The sequence below is a fragment of the Pygoscelis adeliae genome, unplaced genomic scaffold (assembly GCF_000699105.1).
Source record: "Pygoscelis adeliae isolate BGI_AS28 unplaced genomic scaffold, ASM69910v1 Scaffold113, whole genome shotgun sequence".
NCBI lineage: Eukaryota > Metazoa > Chordata > Aves > Sphenisciformes > Spheniscidae > Pygoscelis > Pygoscelis adeliae.
Window position 1 is genome coordinate 5,838,865 of NW_008825108.1, and position 19,452 is coordinate 5,858,316.

A 19,452-nucleotide genomic window follows, 5' to 3' on the forward strand; every position below is an offset into this window, starting at 1 on the left:
GATCAGAAACTGCAGGGACTCGTATCCTTAAATAGCGATGCTGGCTGATAAAGATGGATCCACTGAATCCTACTTCCCTCCTGCATGCAGCCCATTTCTCCCGTCCCTAAGCAGCAAACCATGTCAGCTCTACAACATCAGGTTCACTCCTCCTGCCATACGAAAGGCTCCCACTTCTATAGCAAGCACATCCAAAACTGGCTTAACTCCACAGTGCTGCTCTTAACCAAAACTCGGATTAGGGTTCGAACTGCTCGTTTACCTCACTCCCCAGTCTGGTGATTGAGATATCGCCTTTCTTTTCCAGTTCCAGCTGGAAAGGTAGAAAGGATCATGGAAGGAATAACACGCTCAAAGTTACAGAGCATCTTCCACATGACGAATAACTAAACAAACAATTGCTTTTCAAACCAGAAAAGGAGACAACTAAGGGAGAAAATGAAACAGTTCTGTAAAGTCACGATGGCATACAGAAAGCATACGGGGATGATTTGATCGTTCTCTCTTCAAATACAAAAAAGCTAGTAGGAATCAGGTTAAAAACAACAGAAGGAGACAGTTCATCAGGCAGTGAATAGTTGAGCCATAGAGCTCTTTGCCAAAGTTACTGCAGGTACTAAAAACGTACATGTCTTCAAAGATAAACAGCTGTCTCTGGACAGAAATCCATTCAGGATAATTAAATACATAGAAACCACATTTGGCTCAAGAGTTCCCAGAGATTCCCAGTGGTCAGAAACCTGGAAAATGTTTGAAAAGAATCAGATATGCTCATCCTGTTCTTCCATCCCTCCTAAGCAGCTATTTATGACCGCACTTGGGCACAAGGCACCAGCCATGTGGCCTGACCAGCACAGCAATTATTACAGATCCAAACCTGGAAACAGACTCTCCAAATCCAGAACAAAGGCGTCAACAAACTGTCACAATTCCTGCAGAAAACATTGAGCATTTGCTCACATTTCAGCAACAGAACTCTTAAAATTCTCCCTGTAGTAACTTCTCTGGAGTGCTAGCTTATTTTTATGTAGTACAGAGCCATTTGGTTTTGAGCTACAAAGCTAGTTAGGTATCGCTGCTGAGATTTTGTTCTTGTGCCATGAATCTCTGACGTGATGGCTGTGAAAATGCACTGCAGGGGAACACTGCAGTATTCTAAAATATTAACTATTGATCCCTGGAATCTACAAGGTTTTTTTCCCCTTTAATCCTGTTCTGTGATATATGTACTATCTTTTCTGCTTACCTATTACCTATGCATACTGTAGGAAGGAATTTACATCAGTGCTTCAGCTACTTTATCAAAAAGTATTGCTGAAAGAAACCCTTAAAAAATGGAGACCATTACCTGTTATTAATTCCTTTAGAACATTACGCAGAGCAAGCCCACAAATTAGGGCATGCTTTTAGAGCAGCAGTCAGTGTGCCCAGCAACATTTCACCAACCAAAGGAAAGTAATCCATCAGTAAGTTATCCTTCACTCCTGATTCAAACACACCTGTATGACTTTGTAATGATTAAGAAAGCCACAAGGCTTCATCAGATTTCTCTTCTGCTTCTTGTATCAGTTTCAGGTTTTGCACAAATACATCCGCATATGGGTGTTTTTGCCTGGTCAAAGTCAGGAACAGAAACATAGCCCAGGCCATCTACTGATGGACAATACGGATCACTGTATTTCCAGTCTCATGCTGTGTGGCAGGATTACGTCTGGCTATAGTGATCCATCATACCTGATTTCAGCTTTATAGTTCTAGCTTTTACCCTGGGAATCGGTTCATCTTCCCTAAGTGACACACCTCCCAAATCAGAGTAATTTCTTATGTCTCCTGTAAGTCCGTCAAAATTTACTCAAGCAGTTTTTAAATCATATTCACTCCCAGCTCTTCATGCTGCAGCTCCTTTATTCATTAACTACAGGTGTAGCTGGAAGCGACTCCTTTGCAGGAAAACTCCACTATGTCACCACTGGACTTCGGGTACTCGCCATGCTCACTCTTGGCATTCGTCACACAATCATGGCACGCAACTGGGATACAGGAAAAAGACCGAACAGAGATTTGAATGTTAAACTTCAATATGCTCAGTGAATGCCATAGCTCTTGGGCTATAATACCAGGTTTCAGCTGGCCAATGCATAATTATTTTTATATGGCAGAATAGCTTCAGCAGGGGAGCTGATCACAGACTTACCACAGTGCTTAGTTCACTGTCTATCATTTTCAACTATAAATGAGAAACATTCAAGCAGTCTTGTTTTTTCAGATGCACAGTGGGAATGTTCGAAATCTCAAATATTTTCATAGTTTTCTTCTCGGCTCCATTTGTTCATTCATGGAGGAAGACAGTAATCCAGTTCACAAGCTGTACTTATGGCCTAGCACTATCAATAGCCCCTCTGGGAAATCTAATCTGTTGTTTGTGAAGATGAGAGACTTGCAACAGTCTGCTCTGTCTAGTGAGACCATGAACGCTGTGTCTACCCGAAGTTACCAGATGCAACTCAGTCTTTATGTGCAATGCTCCTGTTTCTTCCATTCTGGCTATCTCCTCAGCAAACATAACATGTAATTGTCCTGAATTATGTGCCAGTTGTTCAGCGTGGGAGAAGAACTAGAGCGAAGCCAACAAGACCAGATAACGTGGATCCTGAGAGAAGACAAGCAAGTAAGCTCACATGAATTACCCCCGACTTCTCCCAGAGAGGTGGTCCTGAATGTTATTTTTATCCCAGCATATAAATCGAAAATATTTTGTTTGTGATACGTATACAGATAAATTAAAGTCAGCTTTCGAAATAAACCATTGGCCTCAATCATCATCCAGGCAAGATAAAACATTTAGATTCATAACAAGCCTGAAATGCACTTACAAGACCTCATCACACACAAGTCCTTCAAATTCAGAAGTAACTCACTATTGTGGTTTTCTGCATAAAGGCTAGCAAAAACAAGAGAAACGTCTTGATTTCTACTGTCCCACACTGTTAAAATACCAGAACAAATATCAAGAAAGATTAAAAGGTGACAATTTTACAGTTCTAGAGAACTGAAGGTTTAAACGTAACTTCCAGTAAGAAACCACTGTAATAAAAATTGTGTGACTAATTAGTCCCTAGTGGCCAAACTCTTGAGTGGAAAGATTTGATGCATGCAAACCACAGACACTTTGCTAACTTCCTCTTTTCTGAACCACCACCAGCTAACGTGCCCCCATGAATTTTATATACATAAAGACATCCTATACATACTGCATCATGAAGGGACAACCTGAGCTGTGCTGAAACAGCTCAGCAGGAGCTGGGAGTCATTTCTGCCATTAGCAAGAGAGACAGGATCCTGCTTATCAACTCGCAGCTTTACAAAGCTGTTCTCTGGCTCCCAGGTCCACAAATTACAAGGTAATACTGAAATGTAAACTGAGGTATATTTTTTGTACAATTTTCCTGACAAAACCTTACGTTATATGCTGTTAAATGTGTTGTAAATGACATATTATATAAATTAGTTGAAACACTTCGTGTCAAGTCCTCCCTACAGTTTATGGTTTGATAGGTAAGCAGAAAAGACAGTTGATTTGACAGACAAATCAACTCAAATGCATTTTTAGAAAGTCACACAGAGTAGCACAAGACATTAGTGATGATGATGATGATAATAATTAGCACTCAGACATGCATGGTCAATATTGTATTTCCTCAACTAGTAACCACATTATACCACACTACAAGCAAAAAACTGGATTGTGCAAATATTTTGTTTTGTTTCAGTAACATATCTTTCAGTCACTTGTTTTTTGTGTCTTCCCTTTTTCTTACTCTCTTAAAACATTGTAAAGGAAACTGCATCTCTGAAAAAAACATTGCAAAGACAGTTGCTTGGCTCTTTCAATATTCCACTTCTCATGGTAAGAATGCTTAAGTCTAAAAAGGAGCAGAAGCCATTCCTTTCTCCTTGCCCCAATCTGACTACCAGACTCAAACAAGAGGATGAGGGGAGCTCACATCCTTCCTTTTCAACCCTCTTACCCTGCAGCCATCCTTTCCTCTCCAGCTAGCCAGCGTCAGGGCCTCTGCCATGCTCTCCCATTTAATCCCTGCTCTCAGTGGGGCTGCACAGATGTGACTAACTGCAATTTAGCAAATACTTCTAGTCTGCCCAGGGACCAGGCTCCAGCTTGCTCTACATCCACCATGTCAGCTCTGCAGGGGCAAAAACATCAGCACGTTTCCTTTGCAGCTCAGGACTGATGGGGCACAACAAGCAGATCTATCAAGGCTGATGCATGGTGGCTTTTGAAAGCTGAATGGAGTGAAAGATGGCAAAATCACCTGTAATAATTCTTCCCTTTCTGGTCTGAATTCCTAAGAGGCGTTTTCCTCTCTTCCTAAAGCCACTGTCCTCCCTGTAATGGCTCAGCTGTTAATGTCACTATCTTTTGAAACAGGTCATGCTAATGGCAAGCTTGCTTTGGGCATATTGCTTCAAGCTCGTTAATATGCATGTTCTCTCTACACTCATTTGTTTCTCTATTTACTTTAAAGTTGCCTCGCTGGAACCTGCACTGCTTTTCTGTGTTAAGACTCTTGGCTGGCATTTCTCAGCTCGCTGCGTCTCTGGTTGTTATCTAGGATGGAAGTGGGACCAAATGTTGCAGAAGTCAGTTAATAGCACCTCGGGTGACATTTGGTGCTCAGCTGAATGAATTTCTTGGCCTCCTCACCCTCACTGCTGAGAGATGTTCCTTCTATTTGCTCTCAAGTCGACTGTTTACATTGCAAATTTTAGGGCAAGTAACATGTCTGTATTTGTCAAGCACCTGCCCCAGGGGAGTACAGCCCCTCATTGTGCTTCTATGAAAAATAACACCACCTGGGTTACCTTAAGTCTCATTCTAAATGTCTCTTCCATCTGAAGGAGCTATTTCCGGCATGGGAGGAGAAATCAACTTTGACTCAGATATCAGCTTCTCAGTGTGATAAGGGAAAGTGATTCAGCTGTCATCTTTTATTTTTGGCTTTGTGATTCAGGAGCAGCTCATTGTTTGGATGACACAGTCAGTCATAACTGGGAACTTGTGTGAGGGGGAGGAGTAAAAGCATTTATGTAATATTCAGAGGTCACTTTATATTAATATCTCTCCCCAAACAGATCAGTCCCAACATTGTCCTCTGCAACAAGCCCATGTCATCCAAGGTTATTTGGGGGTGAAAGACTTGGACATACTGTTTTCCTCAAAGTACCTACAGGGACAGCCACTTAGCTAGTTTCTTTTGAGGCTGCAGGTCATGACAAGGTAGGTCTGCTTCCCACTAAGTCCCTTCCTCGCAAGTGTGCAAACAGACACACAACTTTCATGATTCATCCATACAAACAACAGTTTCTTCTCAGTAGACATCCATTAGAAAACCAAGGAACACACCCTGAAGCATGTGAGAGGAACTCGCCATGAGCAAGACACCGAGCCTGTCTAACTAAGGAGTGAGGCCCATTTGATTAAATAAATTTGGTGGCCACTTCTGGAAGGCTACAGGAGAAAAAGCTAACAAATGGGTACAAACTCCTTTTTCAGCAGATGGGACTCTAAGCCAGTGCATCAAAATTATTACAGTTTGATTGAACCTGGTTTGAATCTGCCTTCAACACTGTGTCCAAATTATTTCCAACCCTTTAAATCCCCACTGCACTTCTCGTGTAGAAATGCAGAAGTATGCTAGATAAGATTTAAAGTAACCAATTCTTTTGCTGGTTTTCACAGTTTTTCATGAGATAAATATTTAAACATGGACTTGTTTTTAATACAATATAGTTCATTAAATTATCTTGATTAAAGATAATCTTGATTAAAGGTGAACTAAATTATAGTTCATCAAATCACTTGACCTAGGTCTAGATCTACTGCTGCACTTAGTAACTACATATTCTCCAACAGGAGCAGTAGCGAGGATGCAACATCATCTCAAAATCCATCATACACTACAATACAGTGAACAGCTGCAAAACAGAACAGTGAGTACAGAAATAGCAGTGCTAAAAGCCAAAGTGGCTACCTGTGGAGGAGCTAACAGTGTAATGCTGAGAGCACAGGCCAAAATGTTGGGGTTTTGGTGGGTTTGGTTGTGGTTGTTTGTTTTTTTTTTTCAAAATTACCTTGCTTACTTGTTTTCAGTACCTTAAAGCAGACAAAATCCATCTCAGCTAGCCCTGAAAATTGGTGGTTATTGCACATAAAAAGTAAAACTGACTACCTGAAGACTAGTGTGTTCAGCTTTGCTTTTATTAAAAACAATGGAAAAATACCTAAAGCTCTGTGATTGTCACATCGTAGTCATCTGCAACCTGAAAATGCAGTCAGCTCTAATAAGACACTGCACGTCACTTCATCAACCAAAGAGGAGAACAGATGAGAGAGCATGCCACAAAAAGATTTTGACTCACAGTGGCTAATTTCTGAACATCTTCATCAGATGCTCCCAGTGAAGCAAGTCCTATCTCTTGTGAAAACTGTGCAAACTTGGGATCAGCAAGTAGAGGCACGTGTCCCAAGAGTTCATGGCACGTATCCCTAAGGGAATGGAAATGAAAAGAGAGTCATTACAGAAATTAATTCCATAATCATTCCATAATTAATTTAACATAAGCCATTTTACGTGTGTCTGACCTCTACTTTAAAAGTCTTACCATGAAACATATTTTTTACAGAATAGTTGTTCTTCCCTGTGTATGGTTCTGTAGAAACATACAGGTTTGCTTCTATTAAATGGGTTACATGTCACTTAACCCCACCTGTTCCGTGATTTCCCCATCATTTCTAGATTGAGTGGGAGGGCCTGATCACTGCTGTCTTCCAGGCTTAGTACCATGAAGACCAAACTGCCCAAAGGAAAGCCAGATGTCTCACAAGGACAGTTTTCAGCATTTCTCTCCACATAAATCAAGTTCAAAATCCAACACATTCCCTCTTCCTCTTCTCCATTCCCCTTTCCGCACCTGGGTACAGCTCCAAAACCAAACATCTTGCCACTTGCCACTAGAAATTCAGGGCAATATTTACAGAGGTTTCTATGTGCTTAATTTCTCATTTAGTCCTGACTTCCTACTGCAATTACTGAGTACTTTTGTTACACAGTCCACTTTTCACCAAGCAGATTTCAGAAAAAGGAGAGAACCCGAATCATTTTAGAAGGAACTACTGTCCACACCTGTAAGTGCATTATTAGTCACAACAAAGTGCAGATGTAAGTGTACAAAAAACTGCTGACCAACCTAACGAAAGTGCACATGCATCATCTACAAAAGCTCTCAAACAATTCTGAAAGTTTTGGTGCGTTTGTTCACAGAAAATAATGGACTTGGTAGTAAAGTTCAATTTAAAAATCGGATCTGACATTTCCTTTGCTTTTGTCTCTTCAAAGACATTTCTCTTTTTTTTTTCTAAGCTGTGAACAAATGTTTTAAAGGCAGGGAGAAAACATCAGGTTTTCTGCCTTCTATCCAAAATCATCCAGTTTGTCTTTTATAAACTATTTTTGTTTGAAAAGACACAGAACCTGACACTTCAGTTAAATCATGAACAGAAAAACAACCCTCTATATAATTTAAAGTCTCTTTACTCAGTACTCTTCACCAAAAAGTCCGTGCCAACCATGTCTAGGTAGATAGGAGTAGTTTCTGAATGCATGCAAATGAAGATTAGCTTTTTTGGCATTCCTAGTTTGCCTCACCAAACGCTTATCAAATATAGTTCCAGTATTGGAGGGCTACATACAATGCCTGGGCTCTTCTCAGCCCAGATGGCCTCACTGACAGACGCTTACCAACATTTTCTCATGTTATATTCACACTTTTTGGTGAGACAAGCACTGCCCTGAAGTTGTGCATGACAAGTTTGAGCCAACCTCATGTATGAGTAATTCACTCAACAGTACAGAGGAATTTCCAGATTTCATTTCTCTTCCTTCCTAGACATATGTATTTCCCAAAGAAGCTGGGGAGGTAAACAGATACTCTTGTGCCTGACATGATAAAACGAACATGGTCCGAGGACATTGACTAGAGATTCAGTTGTAGTGATATAGGCTAAGCGCTCAAGTTTACTGTGTACCAGTATTTTTTAGTCAACACCCACGCGTGAAACATGTTTGATATGTACAGCTGGCTAGGAACAGTATCAGACATCATACTTACATAAGGAAAATTGTTTGCATTTGTTTTCCACTGCCTGGTAAAGCTTGTCCTTCCTCCTGGAAGGCAGATATTTCCTCCCTTGTTTCTACATCATTGCATGTCCTTTCAGAGCCTGGGAAATTCCCAATTTCTTCAAAAGTGGCCGGTAAGAAGGCTTTTCTTTTATGATTTCCACACCCCTTTGGTGATGCTCTGAGTCTTGCAAGATGATTAAAGTTCCCTACCACAAGACCCATAGCTTAGATACTACTCCATTCCTCACTGGAGCTCAGACTTAAAGAATTGGCTGGCTCTGCATGGTATCCATCTCTTTGTTCAGGAGATGGTTTGAATCACTTGAGTGGATAATCATCACAGGTTAACGACCCTCCATTATTTATTCAGTTTCAGTCACAACAATTTCTTCTGTCATCTCCTGAAAGGTTTAGCTTGCTAACGATAAGAAAAAGGGAAATTGAGCTTGCAGTCTGATAGGTACACCCAGAGAATTCCCAGTACCAAACAATTCACTGGAGGAACCCGACTCATCCAACCATCACCTTCCAACACAGAAATGGGCCACAAAGCCCATTCTCTGGAAGTCCAAAGCTCTAACTCCACTTTCCATCTTCACTAGAGAAACGAACACCGATTGCTGAGCACTTCACCTATGTTGCACTGCATCAGTCCAGATATATTTAAGATAACTTCATATCAGTAGTTCAAATAATGAGAGCAAAGAAGATATAGTGGGACTGGCTTCAAGTTCCTGGCTTCAGGTAAGCATGCTTGTCTCCAGGCAGGCTTCTACAGCAGCATCACCACTATTAGTAGCTGAGTCAGTGTCTACATCCCTATTTTCCTGTGCTGAGGTAACAACTCCCAGAAACAAATAAGTGAAGACATGTTATTTCTAGTTCTGCACTGGGACACAGGCTCCTTGTGTCACTTCCATCCTTGCAGACAAAATGAGAACAGACAAAGCCTAGCCCCATTAACTTGTCTCTCCTGGCAGGGGGAGAAGGATGAGGAGGCAGAAGGTATTTCTCTCATGCCTTTAACTTGTAGATTCTTCCATTAAAACCATGCAAAGTAGTATTTTGAACGTGCAGTTATAAAGAGGATAGCTTGAAACAAACACATATGAACAAAAATAAAACCCCAAAAAATCAAATCTTCGAAGCAGAACCATGAACCAGCATTTGGGATTGTCATTGGAGTCTCTTAGATTTCTCTGCCAGTCTGGCCCTTTATAGATAGTCTAAACAATATAATTCTTCGCTTAACTACCAAGGCTTGATTCTTTTGTTTTGTTTTATTTAGGAAATAATTAAGTTCCTTTAATTTATTCACACACATTGTTCAGAGAAAATAAGATTTTCGTAATGCACTTTTCACAGCAAAAGATTTTTCTTGGAGTAAATTAGTTAGCAGAGCAGAGCAAATCTATACAGCTCTGTGAATGTAGTAGAAACATAATGAAACTCAGGAAGAAATGTTTTAAAATGCATATAGTAGTGATACAGATCAAACCAAATGAACTCTCTAATTTGTATCTAGCTCTATAGCTTGGGTGTTAAATCTGATGGAAAGCCCACTGAAGTCAAAGGGAGTCTTTTTACTAGGTTTATATCATTGAAATGCAACATTCACCAAGCCAGGGACCCGCAGCAAACCTCGTTATGGCCCCATATATCAACCAGCAGATCTCAGGGCATTGAAGCTACTGCAGAAGATGAAGAGCTGTCCCCACTCAAGTCAGTTTAGTTTTGCTGCTGCTTACAAAAAAGCCAGAATTTCACTCTACATTTCTGATAACACTTACTATATGCTCTATCTTATGAAAAAAATTGAACACATTTTAAAAGGGATTTTCAAAATTTTCCTATGGAGTTCCTGATAGTACAGATTATTTAATTCATGTGGTTTCTGAACAAGTAGGTCTGCAGGAAGAGAGTAACATCATTAGAAAATGACAACTTAATTCCTCTGTTAGTCATATTTAGAGCTGTTAGGACCATAACCTGGATTTTTAGGTTCAGCCTGAATAAGGGATAAAAATCTTCATTCTAATTGAACTAGTATTACTACACAGTGACTTTCCAGACACCATGACCAGAAAGGTTACAAAAAAGTAGTTGCCATTACTGCTAAGGATCAGCTATGATACACTGCATAATTCTGAATGTAAGCAGCATCCTGAAAACTACAGGGGTCTCAAATATACAAATCAACGAACCAGAGAACATCAGCAAAAGCACAGATGCACTTAATTGTTTCCTGGAAGATGTTCCTTCCTTTGTTCCTGTTGGAGTTATGTACCTAAATCCCCTATCAATAGATGAAAATGATCTCCTAGTTCGTATTAAGTTAACAAATGTCATTATTCTTTTGCTAAGCATTGGCAGGTGCTGCAATCTGAAACACTGGCTTCCCACAGGAGAGGAAATCATTGGTGCAAAACCTGGTACTTCCCAAATATAATTTATTTTTTTGAAATATCTACAGATATTTTCAGATAGACCAGAAGAGGTCCAGCATTGTATATTCAAGCCCTTCTTTCAGAGTTTTACATTGTAGCAATTTGCCTACAAATTCAAGAGTTTAAAGTTCTAATTACAGAGGTTACAGAAGTGAGTGAATTCCTTCAAAGGATTACCACCTCTTTCCCAATAAAAACACACACACAAAACTAGCCTCATAGCATTTTAGCAAATACTTTGCCCAGTTCACATGCTGAGAAAAAAAGTATATATGTGTATAACAGCACCACCTGGTGACTCCTGCCAGAATAATGTTAGAGCATTTTTAGGGACAGGTTAATATGTGGTTCCACCAATCCTTTTATATCCAAAAATATATTCCATGGTTTCAGCAGTCTATTCATTAAATCAAAGTTAGGTATGGGTCCAAGTGTTTACAGGACTGGAGCTGAATATATATATATGTGAACCCTTTGTGTAAATTTTGGCAAAAATAAAATACACCAAAATAGTACAAGCTGAATAAACAACAGTTACAATTTCATGCTAACCGTCTGGTGACTGATGCACTGCAAAAATGCCATTCCTGTGGTTACCAGATCAGTGGATGCCTTCGGTGAAACTACCTCCATATTATCTGACATGTATTGTTCTGTTATTACTGCACAGAGTACACCATATATGATACAAGACAAGAACTACAATTGCTTCGATCTTTTTTTTCCCCACTTTTCATCAAGAGACCAAATGCCAAAATATTTCATCCAAACTCGCAATATTCTGTTTTGGAAAAGCTGCAATGCTGTCCCATGAAAGTCATAATTAAAGTGTCTCTTATTTCTATCATGTTCCCTGTAACAGGCTTCATATCTAATATCCTCTCTGGGTGGGAGAACGGTGCCTCATGACTTGCTTGTATTGTGTTATAGGAGAGAAATGAAGTTCAGCTGTGGAGTCTGGCCCCAAAAAGATAAATGAGGACACAAGAAGACCAAATTATCAATCTGAAAGCAATTTTTTCCAAGGGATTCAGGGCTTCTTTTCCCAACTTCTTTCCTTAGCTGTCCACCAGAAAATAAAATTTTAGATACTTTTTCAAAATGTTTAGTTGAAAACTCCATTTTCCACTGAAAAATAATCCAGACAGAATTTTTTGACCCACCATATAAATAGCCTAGTTATTTAAGAAAAGTAAAAATTCCAAAAGAAGCCTTTGAATTAAATTCTGGCTCACCAATGTGAAGGGTTTTGTCATCAATGGTGTAACTAGATGTTTACCTTTGTAGGAAGGTTCCTCTTTTCAATCTTGGCAAATTCGATTGGGTCTTTTAAGAATCCAGCGATCATATTTTTTCAGCACTAAAGCAAACGTAGCAACTTACGGTTCTGGTGTGTAGAGAGGATCTGAGCCATGTCGTATGTACTGAGTACAGTGAAAAACTCTATATGCTAAGCCAGCCAAAAAATCTCGGGGAGATAGGTATCCAGCAACTGGTCTCACTGTGAATCCAGACCTTTCTGAAAGTGAAGGAGATAATGAAAGACCGTATTATATATCCCTATATCCATTTCTGAGGACAGGTAATGATCTATAGTTAATTATGCTACCAGAAGTATGACACACAGAATATCTTGGTTGAAGATCACCACACATCATTTTCATCTATTACATACAAGAATATTTTGCATTGCTAGCATATGTTTACTGAAAACAGCTTGAGGTATTTCAAAGTTTGTTTTAATACCTTTGTCTAGAAAAGATGGTAAGGTACCATAAGTGATGTTCTCAAATCACCAAGTATCTGATTTTCATGTCTAGTACCAAACAGAAGAGAAGTTTCCAAAACAGAAGATGACTTCTGTAAAATACATTAAAATCTAAAAAACCAGAATAGGTTTAAATCAAACCTGTCCTTATTTTTACAGATAAAATACTGTTTGTGACAGTAAAATACTGACTTTCACAGCTGAGGTCCTCATTTATTTAACAAAGTGTTCCTTTGTCAGATTAGTCCCAGTGGGGAATTATTTCAGACTCAGTGACTTTGAAAAGGACACTTCTCTCCCAAATTCTTTCTTTACTCTTTCCAAGTGTTTACAGGAGAATATTCCAAGTTTTTCTTCAACAGACACTACTATTGTCGTATTTAGTCTGAAAACATTATTTCTGAAAGAAGTGTGAGGTTTTGAGTTTCTAGTTGGGAAGAAGGAACCTGTACACTTTGGCATCATTCCTTAGAGACCATAACACAACAGATGAGAGACCCAGGAGGACACAACCAAATTCAGAGTCATGAGTCAGTTATTAGTAAATGCAGGTGTTTCACAAACAAGAGTTACGGATGAAGCAGGGACTGGGGAAAGTAAGCCTTTCATTACAAGTTTTTTATTTCCCTTAGTTAAAAATTTTCCATGCACATCTGGGACAAAACACTTCGCTATTTTTTCTCATAACACTTAACAGCACATAACTTTTTTTTCCCAAACAGCTGTCTTTATAATATTTTAGTTCCTGAGCTCCAGAAGCTCCTGAGCAAGAGGATGAAAGAACAAGTGTATGTATCTGAAGGGACCCCTGAGGAGAAGAGAAAATCTTAACTGAACTCTTTGGCAGCTTTTCCTCTAGAGTTAAAAACTGCAGGTTCACGTCTGCCACTTCTCCTTCCATATGGGATACATTTCCATTACAGATGAAAAAGAAGGGTATTTTCAAATTTAAATATGTAATATCCTGACTCCTTAAAAATAACATAAAAGAGAAGTACCAGATTACCTATGGAGTCCCATTGAGTTTTTTCAACGTACAAATATAATGACTAGCTTCATGAAGTCTTGGGCACTCAGGAAAGCCTGATATTCACCAGGCTGTACAACAACGTGCCAGACCCGCTCTCCTCTTTAAATTCAGTTATCTTGAGATTTCATTCCCTCTTTTACCTGCCTGGATATTTGGGGGATGCCCACTGCAGTTATCAGAACACTCACCCTGTGGCAATGAGAAGAGCAGAGCTAACGCTGCTCTTTCTTTTCATCATACTGAAGGACTTTTCTCCCTGGGCAAGATAACATCATGTGATATGTGTTCAGCTGTTTAATTCCTCTCAGCTTCATACCTGCAGGTACATATATATAACTGTCTTGACTCAACAAACTCTCTGCCATGGAGAATGTCAAATACAGAATGATACTTCAGACTAAACCAAAGTCCACTGACAAAGCTGGGAGTCTTTTCATTCAATGTTCTTTGTATTTCGTACTAACAGAAAAGAGTGTTTTCACGAAACTGTATCTATTGACAAACCAAATATGAATCTTACCTTTAAGAAAAATAGAAACATCTTCCAGCTGAGGCACATTATCCTCTCTGTATCCACAGTACTTGGTCAGCAGAGGAAAGTTTTTTAAATATTCACGACAAGCATGGGTGGGATAGAGTTTACTGAGTTCCCTAAATACCACTCCCCATGTTTTAATTTCTTCAGCTGTGTACTCCACTCTGGGAATGGGTTGACCACTGTAAAAAATAAAATAATACAAAATACATTTGAATACAACCAGATTCAAGACAGACTCTGGATGGCAAAATTTCTGTGAAAAGTATTATTTAAATAAATAAAGGCAGACAGAGCCTATTAAAACTATTAAAAACTATTTTAAAATTACAACTAGATTTTTTTTCCTTAGAATTTCTTCTTGATGTTATGTTGTACATGTTACATTTATTTCTTAAGAACTGTTTTCCTTATTAAGCAATGAGATATTTCTTAATCTTTGTACATATCATAGTAGAAAGATGGATTTGTTATATGCCATATTCCTATCCCAGAGTAATATATCTCTGTTTATTGCCACTGATGCCTTTTCAAGTGGTTAGCTGAAGATCCTGACTCAGTCTAACTTGTAGATTCAGTAAGACCATCAGCAGATTGCATGCTCTATGCATTCTTTAAAATACATAATATTCACACAGCATCATTACCTAGCATTTTACAAAGTGAAGATTAGGCAATTACATAGATGTCTAGAAATGTGTGGATCCAATTAAAATACGTGTATTCATTGTTTAGACTGTTGCTTACATGTGCAGATATGTTTGGAACCCCAAATTCATGCAGGACTACATCATGAGGAAGCTCACCTCAGAGCCAAGAGTCTAGCATAGGTGAAACTAAGCTTCTACATCTCTCTTTTTTCCTTCTGCACCGTTCCTCTGCCTCCTCCCCCTTACAAAAATGCACAGAAATTGCAAAGCAGGAGCCTTCCGGGGTACCTGCTAATCTGTCCCTGACATCCAAGATTTGCTTTGAGTGGTTACAGCTAATTCAAAACTGACTGGCAGTGTGAAGAGTATGAAGGGCTCCTTCCAATTTGCACTGCCTTGTATTTAGCTGTATTTAGGAATTTCCCGTGCCATGGTCATGGGCCATCACCTCACGTTACAAATTCCCCCTAGAAACTTTATAATCTTTCTCTGCATTTAATGTTCACAATCTATAGTATGTAATCTGTGCAGTCTGCCTTCTCCTCAGGTATCCTCTTTTCCCGCCCTGTAACGAAGTACGGATTGGCAAAGGGATTCACAGGATCCCTTCCACCCCATCAGTCCCTATCCCCCCCTCCCCCGCCACAGGGCTGGCAACATGGGCCACTCCCAGCCCAGTGCTGCAGCTTCCCCAGTGTCGCAGACAGCCGCTGAACAGGCGTATCGGGCACGGGGAATCTCACTGCAGCAGGACAATTGCAGCGCTGGGCTTTTGCTGGGAGTTGGCTCTCCACCTCGACTGTCGCCACGTTCATAGTCCTGCCGCCACCATACGGGGTAACAAGGAATGAGCCCTCATGTCACATGTGATTGCTGCTACGCAGCCCCTACATGCACAAGAGAAGTGCATCCACGCTACATGCATTGTGGTTGTCCCCTCATCTTTATTGAAAACTTACTATTTAATCCCCTTGCCTTTCACTATGTCAAAGTATTTTGATCCATGCCAGTTATCCATCAGTCAAAGGCCACTATGTATGAGGTACTCATACTTAAGGTCTCACTGAACATCCAATACATCCGCTAGTTTCTCTTCAGCCACTCTTTCGCAGACATGACAAGAATTGCAACACATTCAGTGAAGTATTTCTCATCAACAGAAGCTGCGTTGGGTTTGTGCCCATTCTGCAGTGGGAGTCAGTCCTTCAGGTCTAGTATCTGTCTTCACCTTTACACTTCATCAGCCTTAAGCTGCCTGCCAGCTCACAGAAAGCATAACACAGCTATTCTAAATTGTACCGTACATGACAGATACAAGCAGATTGCTACTCCATCCATCTGGGGTTGCCACTCCATCCATCTGGGGTTGCCAGATTACCGCGCAGGTGCCTTCTCCCCCTTCCTCAGACCTGACCTCTACTACAGATACTGCCAGTACGGGTCAGCACTGGCCCAGCAAAGCTGAAGAAATCTGTGCGCCAGTGGAAAAACTCAGGTTTCTATTTAGCCTGTCACTAGAGAGGTATAAACACAATCAAGGGTCTGAAGCTTGTTCACTGCTCACTAAAAGGTTTATAACTTAGTTATTGTTTCAATTAATTAATTAGTACTGAAGTAAGGTTCACTGAACATTAACGCCTTAATAGGATTTATGCCTAGGAGAGCTGATCTTATTTCCAGCTGATCATGATACTGCTTTCTTTATCAAGAGGATCAAGGGAGACAGATTTGAGGGAAGACCCATGCCTTTCTCACTCAGTTCTGCTAATATCATTTTTCTCACATTCTTATTTCAACAAGCAAGATCCACCATGCACTCAAACTTTTTTACAGAGCCAACTCCTTGCAGCCAATTCTTTGCAGCCAAATTTGTTATTTTTTTAAGGAAACTGTGGGTTTTGTGGGTTTTTTTTTTTTACAGTGGAAAATGAAAAGTAGAAACACATCAAGCCTCAGTGAATGATTAGGAAGGTCACTTACCTGGAAGACACTGAGAGGTTCAAGACAATGCTCTGAATGTATCCCTGAGGGAAGCAGTCCTTACAGCAGAGCTGTTCTTTTTGTATAAATAAATAGTCACTAGCCCACAGAAGAAAGTGTGATGAGACTGCAATGTAGTGTCAAGACACCGATATTAATTCTGAGCTCCCCAGCATGGGTAGCAGAAACAGCTTAGCTGTAGCAGCACGGAGTCCTTCCTGAGCTGATTTGCCTTTCCTCAACATGGCTTAGGCTGAGCTGCAGGATGCTGAGGGTAACCGTCTGCCTGGGCTGTCTCTACAGGCATACCCGGCGACAGACTGACTGTACAGTCCGGTAGATATGGCACATCCCCGGGGTTAAGATAACCACTGCAGGAGACCCAAGAAGTATGAACAAGAACTTAGGTAACTGCCCTAATCACTGGCCTCCCAGCCATTTTGTGGTCCCTAGCTAAAAATATGTGAAGCATCTTGTTTTCCCTCTGCTGATAATAGTAGGAAGAGCTTGAAATCTTTTAAAGGTTTGAAAAGATCAGTGGGATGAAGGAGTACTTCCGAGCAGCTTTGCTGAAGTACAAGATGTGGCCCCCTCTGTTTTGGGTTGTTTGATTTTTGTAATGTGCCTGCAGAAATGGTTCTAGAGCCTTCAAAACCTAAAGAAGGAAAAGATCTTTCCTTTATCTGTTTTTCTGGGAATATGCAGGATTACTCTACGTGATTTTTGTGAAAAGATGGTTCTCACTGGTTTCAGGGAAAAAAAAACCCTTTGCAGCAGAAGACCAACCACTGCTCACTAAGCCAGCAGCACAATCTTTCTAGCACTTAGGCAGCTAAGAGGGAGAAGGGAGGAAGATTTTTCCAGCAACTTACCAGCTGTGAAATGCATGGCACTATTGCTACTATCATGGGTAAATGGAGAACTATCTGAGATTACAGAAAGAGCTCTAGGAGCACACACAGTCTGCCCTCATCCACAGGTACCTGCTTGACATTTCACACTGCAATAAATGCTAGGCAAGACGAACTAACTGTACAGCAAGCATTAGACTGAAAAAAAGATAATCAATCAGCTGTAAACAAACAAACAAAAACAAAAAAAAAAAACACCAACCAGAAAACTGTCTCAATTTACATTTGAAAACTGTTTAAACTTAGTACTTACCTGGTCAGCCTAGGAAGCTTCTCCACCAACCAGCACACTGCCCCCAGCAGGCAGCAGCTCAGTGTGCTGGATGAATGTCATGAGCACCCAGCTAAACAAATGCCACCGTGGGCAGAAAAAAGGGGAACCAACACTAGCACTTACACATTTATTAGATTGGTAATAGCTTAATGACAGGAATGGGACAAAAGTAAAGGAGAAATATAATCAGGATTATATGGTCACAAAGCAGAGTTAATCATCCTGTCTCCCCAGCATTCTGGAGCCCGTATACTAGCCTTATGTTAAAAACAAAAGCAGAACTGAAAATCCTTCAAAAATCTATTTTTTAAGTGCTTCCTGACAGGACATGCCTTCTACAAAGGGAGAAGAAATTGTTGTGTTTTATATTCTTTCAACAATGTAGGTAGAAATCTCAAAGGAGAAAAATGAAAAACCTGAAGTAGTGTGTTAAAATGGAAAAGAACATGAAATTAGTATGTTCTTTCCCTTGAGAACGAGGGCTTAGGCCTGTTGCAAATAAAACCTGCAGTATGATTTGGATTAGCTGAATGCTTCTGTGACAAGAAAATTACAACACAGTAGGTATTTGTAGGTAGCACAGAAAGTTTTCTAGCTGCCAGGGACATTAGCAAATTGAAAATTCTGACTTGACGGGGGGGGAAGAAAACACACACAGTGTATTTGTGCACAGGCACCAGTTCCACTAACTACAGAGAAATCCACTGACTGAATTCTGAGAAGTTTAGAGCTGTGTTGGAAAAATTGATAAATGGTATTTTGCAGCATCCAGTATAGTAAGCACATGAAAAGAAAATACTAATTTTGTTTTTCAGTGAGCTCATCCAACTACGTAGGGATGCTACATATGTGCAGTTCAGCAGTGCATCAGTTTGTCATTAAGACATGCAAGCATTTGTAAAAGAGTTTCTTAAGTTTAAGCAGCTACGAATAAAATGCTGAAGAGATAGTGTTTACCTTTCAAATGCTTTACTTGCCTATATCTGTACCAAAAATGTAATGGGATTTCAGGCATCAGGTTTGTCATTTATAGCCTACACTAAACTAGTCAAAGTCTAAAGGATGAGTTTGTCTACTGTTAAACTTCATCCTACAGAATTAAGTAGAGCATGAATTCTAACTAGTCAGCAGCATGGGAAAGAATTATGCCGGTACTTACTATTTATAGCTCATGGCAACATCCACAAAGTACTTTCTTCTCTGTCGATAGACATTGTCTTTAAATCCCTTAAGCAAGGAAGAAGAGAGTAATTTACAATAAGGACAGAAAATTAGTTGTAAGAATTATAAAATAAATCATTAAAGTGTTTATTTAGTACTAATTATATTGTATTTTTATTAACACAATCTACTGGACTGCAAGAGAAGATAAGGATTTCTTCACTTTTTTCCCCACCAAAGTCCCACGGGAGTTTTTTCAAGACAGGTTTGTGCATAGGTACAGTCATTCATCCAAGATGTTGAAAAAGGGAAACTTTTTTTTTTGTCATCTCACCTCACTCAGGTTTTCCTTAATCTGAATGGAGATCTATACACAGGCACAAAGCAGAATAATTTACCTATCCTTAATACATCTTTCTTTACTAGAAGAATCAAGCGCCCAGAGTTCATACGCAACTATTTTGAAGATGCTACTTCAGCAGTTGTCATCTTAAC

The 19,452-nt window shown here is 39.8% G+C and overlaps 1 protein-coding gene across 1 annotated transcript in view; it reads right to left on the minus strand.

The window, feature by feature from the left end:
* The window catches only part of TPH2 (tryptophan hydroxylase 2), a 61,388-nt gene that overhangs the window by 22,843 nt on the left and 19,093 nt on the right, over positions 1-19,452 (minus strand). The window contains exons 5-8 of the mRNA XM_009327664.1: positions 18,956-19,023; positions 13,967-14,163; positions 12,032-12,167; positions 6,439-6,565 (exon numbers count right to left, since the gene is read on the minus strand). Of these exons, the coding sequence (XP_009325939.1) occupies positions 6,439-6,565; positions 12,032-12,167; positions 13,967-14,163; positions 18,956-19,023 (528 nt within the window). The remainder of the gene's footprint in view (positions 1-6,438; positions 6,566-12,031; positions 12,168-13,966; positions 14,164-18,955; positions 19,024-19,452) is intronic.